Raw genomic sequence first — 11,886 nt, forward strand, 5'->3', positions numbered from 1 at the left:
ATGGCAGAAGTCAAAAATCAAGGTGCCAGCGGGACCCCTTTCCATCTGAGGTCTCTGAGGTCGCTGGGCGGGGCCGCTGGTGGCCTCTGGTGTCGCTCGCCCAGTACCTTCAACTCCAGCGTCTGCCTCCCACGACCTCCAAGGCCAGCTTCGATGTGTCTGCGTCTCCCGTCTCCCTCCCCTTTCTTCGAGGAACACCAGGCGTGGGGCGCGGAGACCAGCCTCTGTTCAGGAGCACCTTTTCTCGAGACCCTTGCGTTAATCCCACCTGAAAGGTGTGCCTGGGTCCGCCTGGGGCAGGAGGGCCCACACCCTAAAGTTGATTCCATCAAGCCTGGGGGCCACTGATTGGTGGAGCTCGTGGCTCCTCCCAGCACGCTCTGGGCCTATAAAAGGGCGGGTGGGGCGGCCAGGGCCTTCATTCTCAGACCTCCTCTGCCCCGGACGCTTCGTTCTCCAAGGGAGCTTTCAGGGGAGAGATCTCGCGAAGGCCCTGTCCGCGGACATGGAGGCCGCTTCTGCGCACCGGGAAGAGGAGCTTCAGCTCAGGCACCCCCCGAAGGTCGAATCCGCTGGATTCGGTGATGGGGCCGCAGAAGTCCACTGTGGCCCCCGCGGGCCTCAGGAACCACCACCACCCCGGGAGAGCGGGTGCGCCCCGCGGGGCCCACTGGCTCCCGCCGACACCCCTCCTCCGAGTGGGAGCTGGAGCCCGGGGAGACCCCGCGCGGTGGGGGCCGGGCTTCAGAACCTGGGCAACACCTGCTACGCGAACGCAGCCCTGCAGTGCCTCAGCTACACCCCGCCCCTGGCCCGCTACCTGCTGTCCGGGCGGCACTCGGGGGCCTGCGGGCGGCGGGCGTCCTGCGCCCTGTGCGCCCTGCAGGCTCACGTGACCCGGGCCCTCCTGCGCCCCGGGGACGTCATCGTGCCCGAGAGGGAGCTGCTCGCGGGCTTCCACACGTACCGGCAGGAGGACGCCCACGAGTTCCTCCTGTTCACGCTGGACGCCCTGCAGCGGGCCTGTGTGCCTGAGGAGCGGCCGCCGTCGCCGCCGGGCCGGCCCTCCCAGGAGGACGCCACCCTGATCCGTCGGGTCTTTGGAGGCCACTGGAGATCTCGGATCCAGTGCCTCTGCTGCCAGGGCGTGTCCGACACCCTGGACCCTTACCTGGACATCGGCCTGGACATCCAGGCGGCGCAGAGCGTGACCCAGGCCCTGGAGCTGCTGGTGAGGCCCGAGCGGCTGGGCGGGGCCGACGGCTACCAGTGCGGCAAGTGCCGCCGGAAGGTGCCGGCCACCAAGACGCTGCGCCTGCACGCGGCCTCCAGGGTGCTCACGCTCGTGCTGAAGCGGTTCTCGGCCCTCGCGGACAGCAAGGTGGAGCGGGACGTGCGCTACCCGGAGCACCTGGACCTGCGGCCCTACCTGTCCCAGGGGCACCGCGCGGGCCCGCTGCTGTACCGGCTCTACGCCGTGCTGGTCCACTCGGGCCGCACCTGCCACAGCGGCCACTACTTCTGCTACGTCCGAACCGCGGGCGGCCGGTGGTTCAAGATGGACGACGCCCAGGTGACCGCCTGCGATGCTTCTGAGGCCCTGAGCCAACGCGCCTATGTGCTCTTTTACGTCCAGACCAGTGAACTGGAAGGAGACAGTGGGAAACCCACATGCCCCGGGACCGAGCACAAGGTCGCGGCGTCGACCCAACGGGGCCCCGAGAGTGCCCCCAACTTCACGGGTCCCGGGTCCGAGGAGCCCGCGCGAGAGCAGCGGCGACGGCCCCAGGAGCCATCCCGGCCCAAGCCTCAGTCCAACCTCAGGGAGGTCGCGTGTGCGGTGCCCGCCGAAGCCGTCCTCATTCACCAGTCCCGGGACCGAGGGGGCACGGCGGACCGCCTGCTCAACCATCCAGCCGGGGACGTCCTTCCCGGGGGGGCCAAGGGCACTGGCCAAGGCCCTGGTCCCAGAGGGGGAGCCAAGGCGAACAGGAAGAAGAAGAAGAAGAAGAAGAAGAAGAAGAAGAAGAAGAAGAAGAAGCAGTGGCACAGGTCCGTGCCCGCGTGCCAGTGATGCCAGCAGCAGGAGTGGCCCAGGAGCCTGCAGGAGAGCCTTGGGCTGAGCGCTGAAGGGTTGGGGGGTGAGAGGGCGGGCGTGGTGGGCGTGGTGCGGGGGGGATTGGGAGGGTGTGTGGAAGTGGGGGGCGGGGACACTTTTCAAGGGGCTAGATCAAGGGTGTTGAGCAGCATCTGTGTCCTGTATACAACCCGTGGGAGGAGCAACACAGCTGCAGAGGCTGCCACACACCCCCTGGGCCCAACCCACCCCAGGACCTGGTGCTGCCTTTTTTTTTTTGCTTAATCCCCACCAGGTATAGGGATATAGGGGATATAACGGATATAAGGGATATTGGAAATGGGGATATGGGGATATAATCGACATAGGGATATAGGGATAAAGTGATATAGAGATATAAGGGATATAGCGATATAAGGGATATAGGGATATAAGGGATCAAGGCATATAAGGGATAAAGGGATATAGCGATATAAGGGATAAAGGGATATAAGGGATAATGGGATATAGAGATATAAGGGATATAGGAATATAGGTATATAAGGGTAAATGTATAAAGGGATATAAGGGATATAGGGATTATCAGGGATGTAGTTCTCTATCTGTAACCCAGACCACCATTCCATAACCCAGATGTCCAGGTGAGGTACCAGACCGCCCCCTGGGACCCAGACCTCCCTCCCTTGTCTGAACTACCATCCTAGGACCAAGACCTCCATCCGAGTCCCAGACCATCATGGCGGGGCCGAGAAGATTATCACGGGGCCCAGGTCTCTAACACAGAATCCAGTAGAGAACTACACCCCCAATACAAGACTGGATTCATGATGGGGCCGAGAAGATTATCCTGGGGCAAGGTCTCAAACACAGAATCCAGTCTTGTATCAGGGGTGTAGTTCTCTATCTATTACCCAGACCACCATTCCAAAACCCAGATGTCCAGGTGAGGTACCAGACCTCTCTCCCTGGCCCGAACTGCCCTCCTAGGACCCAGACCTCCATCTGGGTCCCAGACCATCATGGCTGGGCCAAGAAGATTATCCTGGGGTAAGGCCTCAAACACAGAATCTTGTATCAGGGGTGTAGTTCTCCATCTGTAACCCAGACCATCATAACATAACCCAGATGTCCATGTGCGGTACCAGACCTCCCCCTGGGGCCTAGACTTCGCTCCCTGGCCCGAAGTATCCTCTCAGAACACATTCCTCTATCTGGGGCTCAGAACTACATCCGGGTCCCAGACCATCAGGGCAGGTCCGAGAAGATTATCCCGGGGCCCAGGTCTCTAACACAAAATCCAGTCTTGTATCAGGGGTGTACTTCTCTATCTGTAACCCAGACCACCATTCCATAACCCAGATGTCCAGGTGAGGTACAAAACCACGCCCTCGGGCCCAGACCTCCCTCCCTGGCCCGAACTGCCCTCCTGGGACCCATTCCTCTATCCGGGGCTCAGACCTACATCCTGGTCCCAGACCATCAGAAGATTATCCAGGGGCCCTGGTTTCTAACACATAATCCGGTTGGGAACTGGGGCCTCTGTGTGCCTTGCAGGGTGTTGAGCAGCATCTGTGGCCTGTATACAACATGTGTGGGGAGCAACACAGCTGCAGAGGCTGCCACACACTCCCGGGGCCCAACCCACCCCATGTTCGAGTGCTGCCATTTTTTTCTTTTTTGGTTAATCCTCACCAGAGATAGGGATATAGGGATATAGGGGATATAGGGATATAAGGTATATAAGGGATATAAGGAATATAGGGATATAGAAATATAGGGATATAGGTATATACGGATAAAGGGATATAAGGGATATAAGGGATACAAGGGTAAAGGGATAAAGAGATATAGAGGACATAGGGATATAAGGGATTAGGGATATAATCCAGTCTATAAGGGATTAGGGATATAATCCAGGGGTGTAGTTCTCTATCTGTAACCCAGACCACCATTCCATAACCCAGATGTCCAGGTGAGGTACCAGACCGCCCCAGGGGCCCAGACCTCCCTCCCTGTCCCGAATTGCCCTCCTAGGACCTATTCCTCTATCCGGGGCTCAGAACTACATCTGGGTCCCAGACCATCAGGGCAGGTCCGAGAAGATTATCCCGGGGCCCAGGTCTCTAACACAAAATCCAGTCTTGTATCAGGGGTGTAGTTCTCTATCTGTAACCCAGACCACCATTCCATAACCCAGATGTCCAGGTGAGGTACCAGACCGCCCCAGGGGCCCAGACCTCCCTCCCTGTCCTGAATTGCCCTCCTAGGACCTATTCCTCTATAAGGGACTCAGACCATCAGGGCAGGTCCGAGAAGATTATCCCGGGGCCCAGGTCTCTAACACAAAATCCAGTCTTGTATCAGGGGTGTACTTCTCTATCTGTAACCCAGACCACCATTCCATAACCCAGATGTCCAGGTGAGGTACCAGAACTCCCCCCGGAGCCAGACTTTGCTCCCTGGCCCGAACTATCCTCTCAGAACCCATTCCTCTATCCAGGGCTCAGACCTACATCCATGTCCCAGTCCATCATGGCGGGTCCAAGAAGATTATCCCGGGGCCCAGGTTTCTAACACATAATCCGGTTGGGAACTGGGGCCTCTGTGTGCCTTGCAGGGTGTTGAGCAGCATCTGTGGCCTGTATACAACACGTGTGGGGAGCAACACAACTGCAGAGGCTGCCACACACCCCCGGGGGCCAACCCACCCCAGGTGCTAGTCCTGCCATTTTTTTCTTTTTTGTTTAATCCTCACCAGGGATAGGGATATAGGGATATAGGGGATATAATAGATATAAAGATCATGGGAAATGGGGATAAAAGGGATATAGGGATATAGCAATAAAGGGATATAGCAATATAAGGGATATAGGGATATAAGGAATATAAGGGATATAAGGTATATATGGGATATGAGGAATATAAGGGATATAAGGTATATATGGGATATAAGGAATATAGGGATATAAGGATATAGAGATATAGCGATAAAGGAATATAGGGATATAAGGAATATAAGGGATATAGGGATGTAGAAATATAGGGATATAAGGGATAAAAGTGATATACGGTATATAAGGGATGTAAGAAATATAGGGATATAGTTCTCCATCTGTAACCCAGACCATCATAACATAACCTAGATGTCCATGTGCGGTACCAGACCTCCCCCTGGGGCCTAGACTTCGCTCCCTGGCCCGAAGTATCCTCTCAGAACACATTCCTCTATCTGGGGCTCAGAACTACATCCGGGTCCCAGACCATCAGGGCAGGTCCGAGAAGATTATCCCGGGGCCCAGGTCTCTAACACAAAATCCAGTCTTGTATCAGGGGTGTACTTCTCTATCTGTAACCCAGACCACCATTCCATAACCCAGATGTCCAGGTGAGGTAAAAAACCACGCCCTGGGGCCCAGACCTCCCTCCCTGGCCCGAACTGCCCTCCTGGGACCCATTCCTCTATCTGGGGCTCAGACCTACATCCTGGTCTCAGACCATCAGAAGATTACCCAGGGGCCCTGGTTTCTAACACATAATCCGGTTGGGAACTGGGGCCTCTGTGTGCCTTGCAGGGTGTTGAGCAGCATCTGTGGCCTGTATACAACATGTGTGGGGAGAAACACAGCTGCAGAGGCTGCCACACACTCCCGGGGCCCAACCCACCCCATGTTCGAGTGCTGCCATTTTTTTCTTTTTTGGTTAATCCTCACCAGAGATAGGGATATAGGGGATATAGGGATATAAGGTATATAAGGGATATAAGGAATATAGGGATATAGAAATATAGGTATATAGGTATATACGGATAAAGGGATATAACGGATACAAGGGTAAAGGGATAAAGAGGTATAGAGGAAATAGGGATATAAGGGATTAGGGATATAATCCAGTCTTGTATCAGGGGTGTAGTTCTCTAACCCAGACCACCATTCCATAACCCAGATGTCCAGGTGAGGTACCAGACCGCCCCAGGGGCCCAGACCTCCCTCCCTGTCCCGAATTGCCCTCCTAGGACCTATTCCTCTATCCGGGACTCAGAACTACATCCGGGTCCCAGACCATCAGGGCAGGTCCGAGAAGATTATCCCGGGGCCCAGGTCTCTAACACAAAATCCAGTCTTGTATCAGGGGTGTAGTTCTCTATCTGTAACCCAGACTATCATTCCATAACCCAGTTGTCCAGGTGAGGTACCAAAACTCCCCCCGGGGCCAGACTTTGCTCCCTGGCCCAAACTATCCTCTCAGAACCCATTCCTCTATCCAGGGCTCAGACCTACATCCATGTCCCAGTCCATCATGGCGGGTCCAAGAAGATTATCCCGGGGCCCAGGTTTCTAACACATAATCCGGTTGGGAACTGGGGCCTCTGTGTGCCTTGCAGGGTGTTGAGCAGCATCTGTGGCCTGTATACAACAAGTGTGGGGAGCAACACAACTGCAGAGGCTGCACGATACCCACTGTCGAAAAAAGAGCGGAATACGTATAACTGCCTGCCTCGAGGACTGCAGCCTCCAACCTCCTGGCTGTCTCAGTAGAGGCGGCCGGCACCTGCCTGCCTGCCAGGGTAAAGGCCCCGTGCCCAGTACTGGCTGCCTTGTTAGCAGGGGCCTCTGCTGTACGGAATGTCCCAGTAATGTCGGCCTGCCCGCTATGGCCTGCCTCAATAATGGCAGCCTCTCGTGGTACTCAGCACCTCGCTGTAAGGATTGACTGCCTCAATAATGACGGCCTGCACCGTACCCACTGCTGCAATGCTATCGGGCTCCGTGTAATTGCATTCCTCGAGGACAGTGACCTCACCGGTTCTGGGTGCTTCAAAAATGGCTGCCTTTAGGGTATGGAGTGACATACTGAACGCACAGGTTCACCATGTCAGTGCAGCAGCCCTTTGCAGGGCTGGGCTGTGAACGGGTGCAAAATCCAGGCTAGTAACTTTAGTCCATCCAGGGAAGGAATGACTCCCGCCCTGGACAGACTTGATGATTTTGAGGGATTTTCTTTTTTCCTGGGTGTTTGTTTGTTTTGGGGTAGAATTATTTGTTGCGTTCACGGGGCATTAGCTGGAATTTCAGCACCGTGGACCGGAGCGCACAGTGTTATTTCTTGAATGGCCACAACAGTAACTTGGTAACTAGGAACCAGTAACCTGGTAACCAGTAACCAGTCACCTGGTAAGCAGTCAACTGGTAAGTAGTAAACCAATAACTAGTGACCCGGTAAAAGGTTAGCAGGGGCGGTGGCGGGGCCTCCGCCTTACAGAAGGTCTCAGTAATGACGGCATGCTGAGTATGGCGTGCCTCAATTACAGCGGCATCTCGGGAGGGCGCTGCATCTTGCAGTACTCAGTACCTAGCTGTACGGACTGGCTGCCTCAATAATGGCGGCCTGCACAGTACCCATTACCGCAACCTGAGCGGCCTCCGTTTTTCTGCCTTCCTCCAGGAAAGCTGCCTCCAACCTCCTAGCTGCCTCAGTCAGAGGCGGCCTACACCTGCCTGCCTGCCAGGTTAAAGGCCCCGTGCCCTCTGCTAGCTGGGTCGTTAGCGGGAGCCTCTGCCGCATGAAAGGTCTCAGGAATGTCGGCCTGCAGCATTCGGCCTGCCTCAATAATGGCAACCTCTCGTGAGGACGCTGTATCTCGCAGTACTCAGCAACCTCGCTGTACAGACTGGCTGCCTGAATAATGGCGGCCTGCACCGTACCCATTGCTACAACCTGAGCGGGCTCCGTTTTTCAGCCTGCCTCCAGGAAAGCGGCCTCCAACCTCTTGGATGCCTGAGAAGAGGAGGCCTGCACCTGCCTGCCTGCCAGGGTAAAGGCCCCGTGCCCCGTACTGGCTGTCTCGTTAGCGGGGGCCTCTGTGTTGCGGCAGGTCTCGGTAATGTCGGCCTTCAGCATTCGGCCTGCCTCAATAATGGCGGCCTCTCACGAGTACGCTGTGTCTGGCGTTATTTAGCACCTCGCTATAGGGACGGGCTGTCTCAATAATGGTGGCCTTCTGGGTACCACAGCAGCAACCCGATAAAACTCCGAATAACTGGCTTCCTCGAGTCCTGTGGCCTCCAACCTGCTGGCAGCCTCAGTAGAGGCCGCTTGCACCTGCCTGCCTGCCAGGGTAAAGGCCCCAGGCATGCGTCTATTAAGGCGGCAAATGGCGAGCACGCTGCGTCTCGCAGGACCTGCACCTCGCTGCACGGACTAGCTTCCTCAAAAATGGCGGCCTGTACCGTACACAATGCCGCAGCCCAAGCGGGCTCCGTAAAACTGCCTGCCACAAGTACGGCCGCCTCCAACCCCCTGGCTGCATGAGTAGAGGAGGCCTGCACCTGCCGGCCTGCCAGGGCAAAGGCTCTGTGCCCAGTACTGGCTGCCTGGATGGCGGGGGCCTGCGCCGTAAGGAAGGTCTCAGTCATGGCGGCCTGCAGCGAATAGCTTGAGTCCATTAAGGCGGCCTCTCGCATCCACGCTGCATTTCGCGGGTCTCACCACCTCTCAGTTCAGACTGGCTGCCTCAATATTGGTGGCTTCTAGGTTTCCAAAGGGTTCATGATGTCAGCGCAGCAGCCGAGGCCTCCCTTTGCAAAGAGGGAGCAGGAAGCGGTGAAGTACCCACAACTGTGACTTTGCTCCATCCAGGGACGGAATGCATGCCGCCCTGCCCAGCCTCTCTGATCTTGTCACCCTTTTTTCCTGGGTAGAATTTTCGGTCGAGTTCACAGGGCTTTAGCGGGAATGTCAGCACCAGGGACAGAGGCACAGCGTGTTATTCCTGAAATGGCCACAGGAGGGCAGCAAAGGATAGTTTTTGCCTGACAGCTTCCTTTTGAGGTCCAGTGGAATAAGTATATGGTTCCATAGACAGACGTGTACAGTATAATCAGTAACTTACTTGAAAGAAAATGAAAACATTTATCTGATAAAAGTCGTGCTTAACCCTGGTCTATAATCATAAACATTATGATAAATCACAAAATAGGGTGTACTTACTATTAGCACATTTCTATAACTCCCTGCCAAGGGGACAGCAGCCTCCACACCCCTGGTTGCCTCAGTAGAGGCGGCCTGCACCTGCCGGCCCGCCAGTGTAAAGACCTTGTGCCCACAACAGGGGGGTGGGGACATTTGTGGGGAGGGGTGTGGGCTGGGAATGGGGGGATGAGGAGAAATATGTGATACCTCAATCAATAAAGAAATTAAAATAAATACATAAATAAAATTTAGTTTAGGTCTAGGGTTATGGCTAGTTTTAGGGTTAAGGTTAGGCCTAGGGTAAGGGTTGGGTTTAGGGTTAGGTTTAGGGCTTGGGATAGGGGTAGGTTTAGTGTTAGGGTTAGGGTTAAGGCTATTGTTGGGGCTGGGTTTAGGCCTAAGTTTAGATTAGGGTTAGGGTTAGGGTTAGGGTTAGGGTTAGGGTTAGGGTTAGGGTTAGGGTTAGGGTTAGGGTTAGGGTTAGGGTTAGGGTTAGGGTTAGGGTTAGGGTTAGGGTTAGGGTTAGGGTTAGGGTTAGGGTTAGGGTTAGGGTTAGGGTTAGGGTTAGGGTTAGGGTTAGGGTTAGGGTTAGGGTTAGGGTTAGGGTTAGGGTTAGGGTTAGGGTTAGGGTTAGGGTTAGGGTTAGGGTTAGGGTTAGGGTTAGGGTTAGGGTTAGGGTTAGGGTTAGGGTTAGGGTTAGGGTTAGGGTTAGGGTTAGGGTTAGGGTTAGGGTTAGGGTTAGGGTTAGGGTTAGGGTTAGGGTTAGGGTTAGGGTTAGGGTTAGGGTTAGGGTTAGGGTTAGGGTTAGGGTTAGGGTTAGGGTTAGGGTTAGGGTTAGGGTTAGGGTTAGGGTTAGGGTTAGGGTTAGGGTTAGGGTTAGGGTTAGGGTTAGGGTTAGGGTTAGGGTTAGGGTTAGGGTTAGGGTTAGGGTTAGGGTTAGGGTTAGGGTTAGGGTTAGGGTTAGGGTTAGGGTTAGGGTTAGGGTTAGGGTTAGGGTTAGGGTTAGGGTTAGGGTTAGGGTTAGGGTTAGGGTTAGGGTTAGGGTTAGGGTTAGGGTTAGGGTTAGGGTTAGGGTTAGGGTTAGGGTTAGGGTTAGGGTTAGGGTTAGGGTTAGGGTTAGGGTTAGGGTTAGGGTTAGGGTTAGGGTTAGGGTTAGGGTTAGGGTTAGGGTTAGGGTTAGGGTTAGGGTTAGGGTTAGGGTTAGGGTTAGGGTTAGGGTTAGGGTTAGGGTTAGGGTTAGGGTTAGGGTTAGGGTTAGGGTTAGGGTTAGGGTTAGGGTTAGGGTTAGGGTTAGGGTTAGGGTTAGGGTTAGGGTTAGGGTTAGGGTTAGGGTTAGGGTTAGGGTTAGGGTTAGGGTTAGGGTTAGGGTTAGGGTTAGGGTTAGGGTTAGGGTTAGGGTTAGGGTTAGGGTTAGGGTTAGGGTTAGGGTTAGGGTTAGGGTTAGGGTTAGGGTTAGGGTTAGGGTTAGGGTTAGGGTTAGGGTTAGGGTTAGGGTTAGGGTTAGGGTTAGGGTTAGGGTTAGGGTTAGGGTTAGGGTTAGGGTTAGGGTTAGGGTTAGGGTTAGGGTTAGGGTTAGGGTTAGGGTTAGGGTTAGGGTTAGGGTTAGGGTTAGGGTTAGGGTTAGGGTTAGGGTTAGGGTTAGGGTTAGGGTTAGGGTTAGGGTTAGGGTTAGGGTTAGGGTTAGGGTTAGGGTTAGGGTTAGGGTTAGGGTTAGGGTTAGGGTTAGGGTTAGGGTTAGGGTTAGGGTTAGGGTTAGGGTTAGGGTTAGGGTTAGGGTTAGGGTTAGGGTTAGGGTTAGGGTTAGGGTTAGGGTTAGGGTTAGGGTTAGGGTTAGGGTTAGGGTTAGGGTTAGGGTTAGGGTTAGGGTTAGGGTTAGGGTTAGGGTTAGGGTTAGGGTTAGGGTTAGGGTTAGGGTTAGGGTTAGGGTTAGGGTTAGGGTTAGGGTTAGGGTTAGGGTTAGGGTTAGGGTTAGGGTTAGGGTTAGGGTTAGGGTTAGGGTTAGGGTTAGGGTTAGGGTTAGGGTTAGGGTTAGGGTTAGGGTTAGGGTTAGGGTTAGGGTTAGGGTTAGGGTTAGGGTTAGGGTTAGGGTTAGGGTTAGGGTTAGGGTTAGGGTTAGGGTTAGGGTTAGGGTTAGGGTTAGGGTTAGGGTTAGGGTTAGGGTTAGGGTTAGGGTTAGGGTTAGGGTTAGGGTTAGGGTTAGGGTTAGGGTTAGGGTTAGGGTTAGGGTTAGGGTTAGGGTTAGGGTTAGGGTTAGGGTTAGGGTTAGGGTTAGGGTTAGGGTTAGGGTTAGGGTTAGGGTTAGGGTTAGGGTTAGGGTTAGGGTTAGGGTTAGGGTTAGGGTTAGGGTTAGGGTTAGGGTTAGGGTTAGGGTTAGGGTTAGGGTTAGGGTTAGGGTTAGGGTTAGGGTTAGGGTTAGGGTTAGGGTTAGGGTTAGGGTTAGGGTTAGGGTTAGGGTTAGGGTTAGGGTTAGGGTTAGGGTTAGGGTTAGGGTTAGGGTTAGGGTTAGGGTTAGGGTTAGGGTTAGGGTTAGGGTTAGGGTTAGGGTTAGGGTTAGGGTTAGGGTTAGGGTTAGGGTTAGGGTTAGGGTTAGGGTTAGGGTTAGGGTTAGGGTTAGGGTTAGGGTTAGGGTTAGGGTTAGGGTTAGGGTTAGGGTTAGGGTTAGGGTTAGGGTTAGGGTTAGGGTTAGGGTTAGGGTTAGGGTTAGGGTTAGGGTTAGGGTTAGGGTTAGGGTTAGGGTTAGGGTTAGGGTTAGGGTTAGGGTTAGGGTTAGGGTTAGGGTTAGGGTTAGGGTTAGGGTTAGGGTTAGGGTTAGGGTTAGGGTTAGGGTTAGGGTTAGGGTT

At 54.5% G+C, this 11,886-nt stretch overlaps 1 protein-coding gene across 1 annotated transcript; it reads left to right on the forward strand.

Moving 5' to 3' along the window:
* Positions 1–505: 505 nt before the first annotated feature.
* LOC307096787 (ubiquitin carboxyl-terminal hydrolase 17-like protein 6) lies at positions 506–1,958 on the forward strand (the record flags this gene model as incomplete). The annotated part of the gene is made up of 1 exon (XM_079766349.1): positions 506–1,958. A coding segment is annotated over one exon (1,453 nt), but the record flags the coding sequence as incomplete, so codon positions are not given.
* Positions 1,959–11,886: the final 9,928 nt, after the last annotated feature.

The sequence above is a fragment of the Cnephaeus nilssonii genome, assembly GCF_951640355.1.
Source record: "Cnephaeus nilssonii genome assembly, chromosome: 3".
NCBI classification, from domain to species: domain Eukaryota; kingdom Metazoa; phylum Chordata; class Mammalia; order Chiroptera; family Vespertilionidae; genus Cnephaeus; species Cnephaeus nilssonii.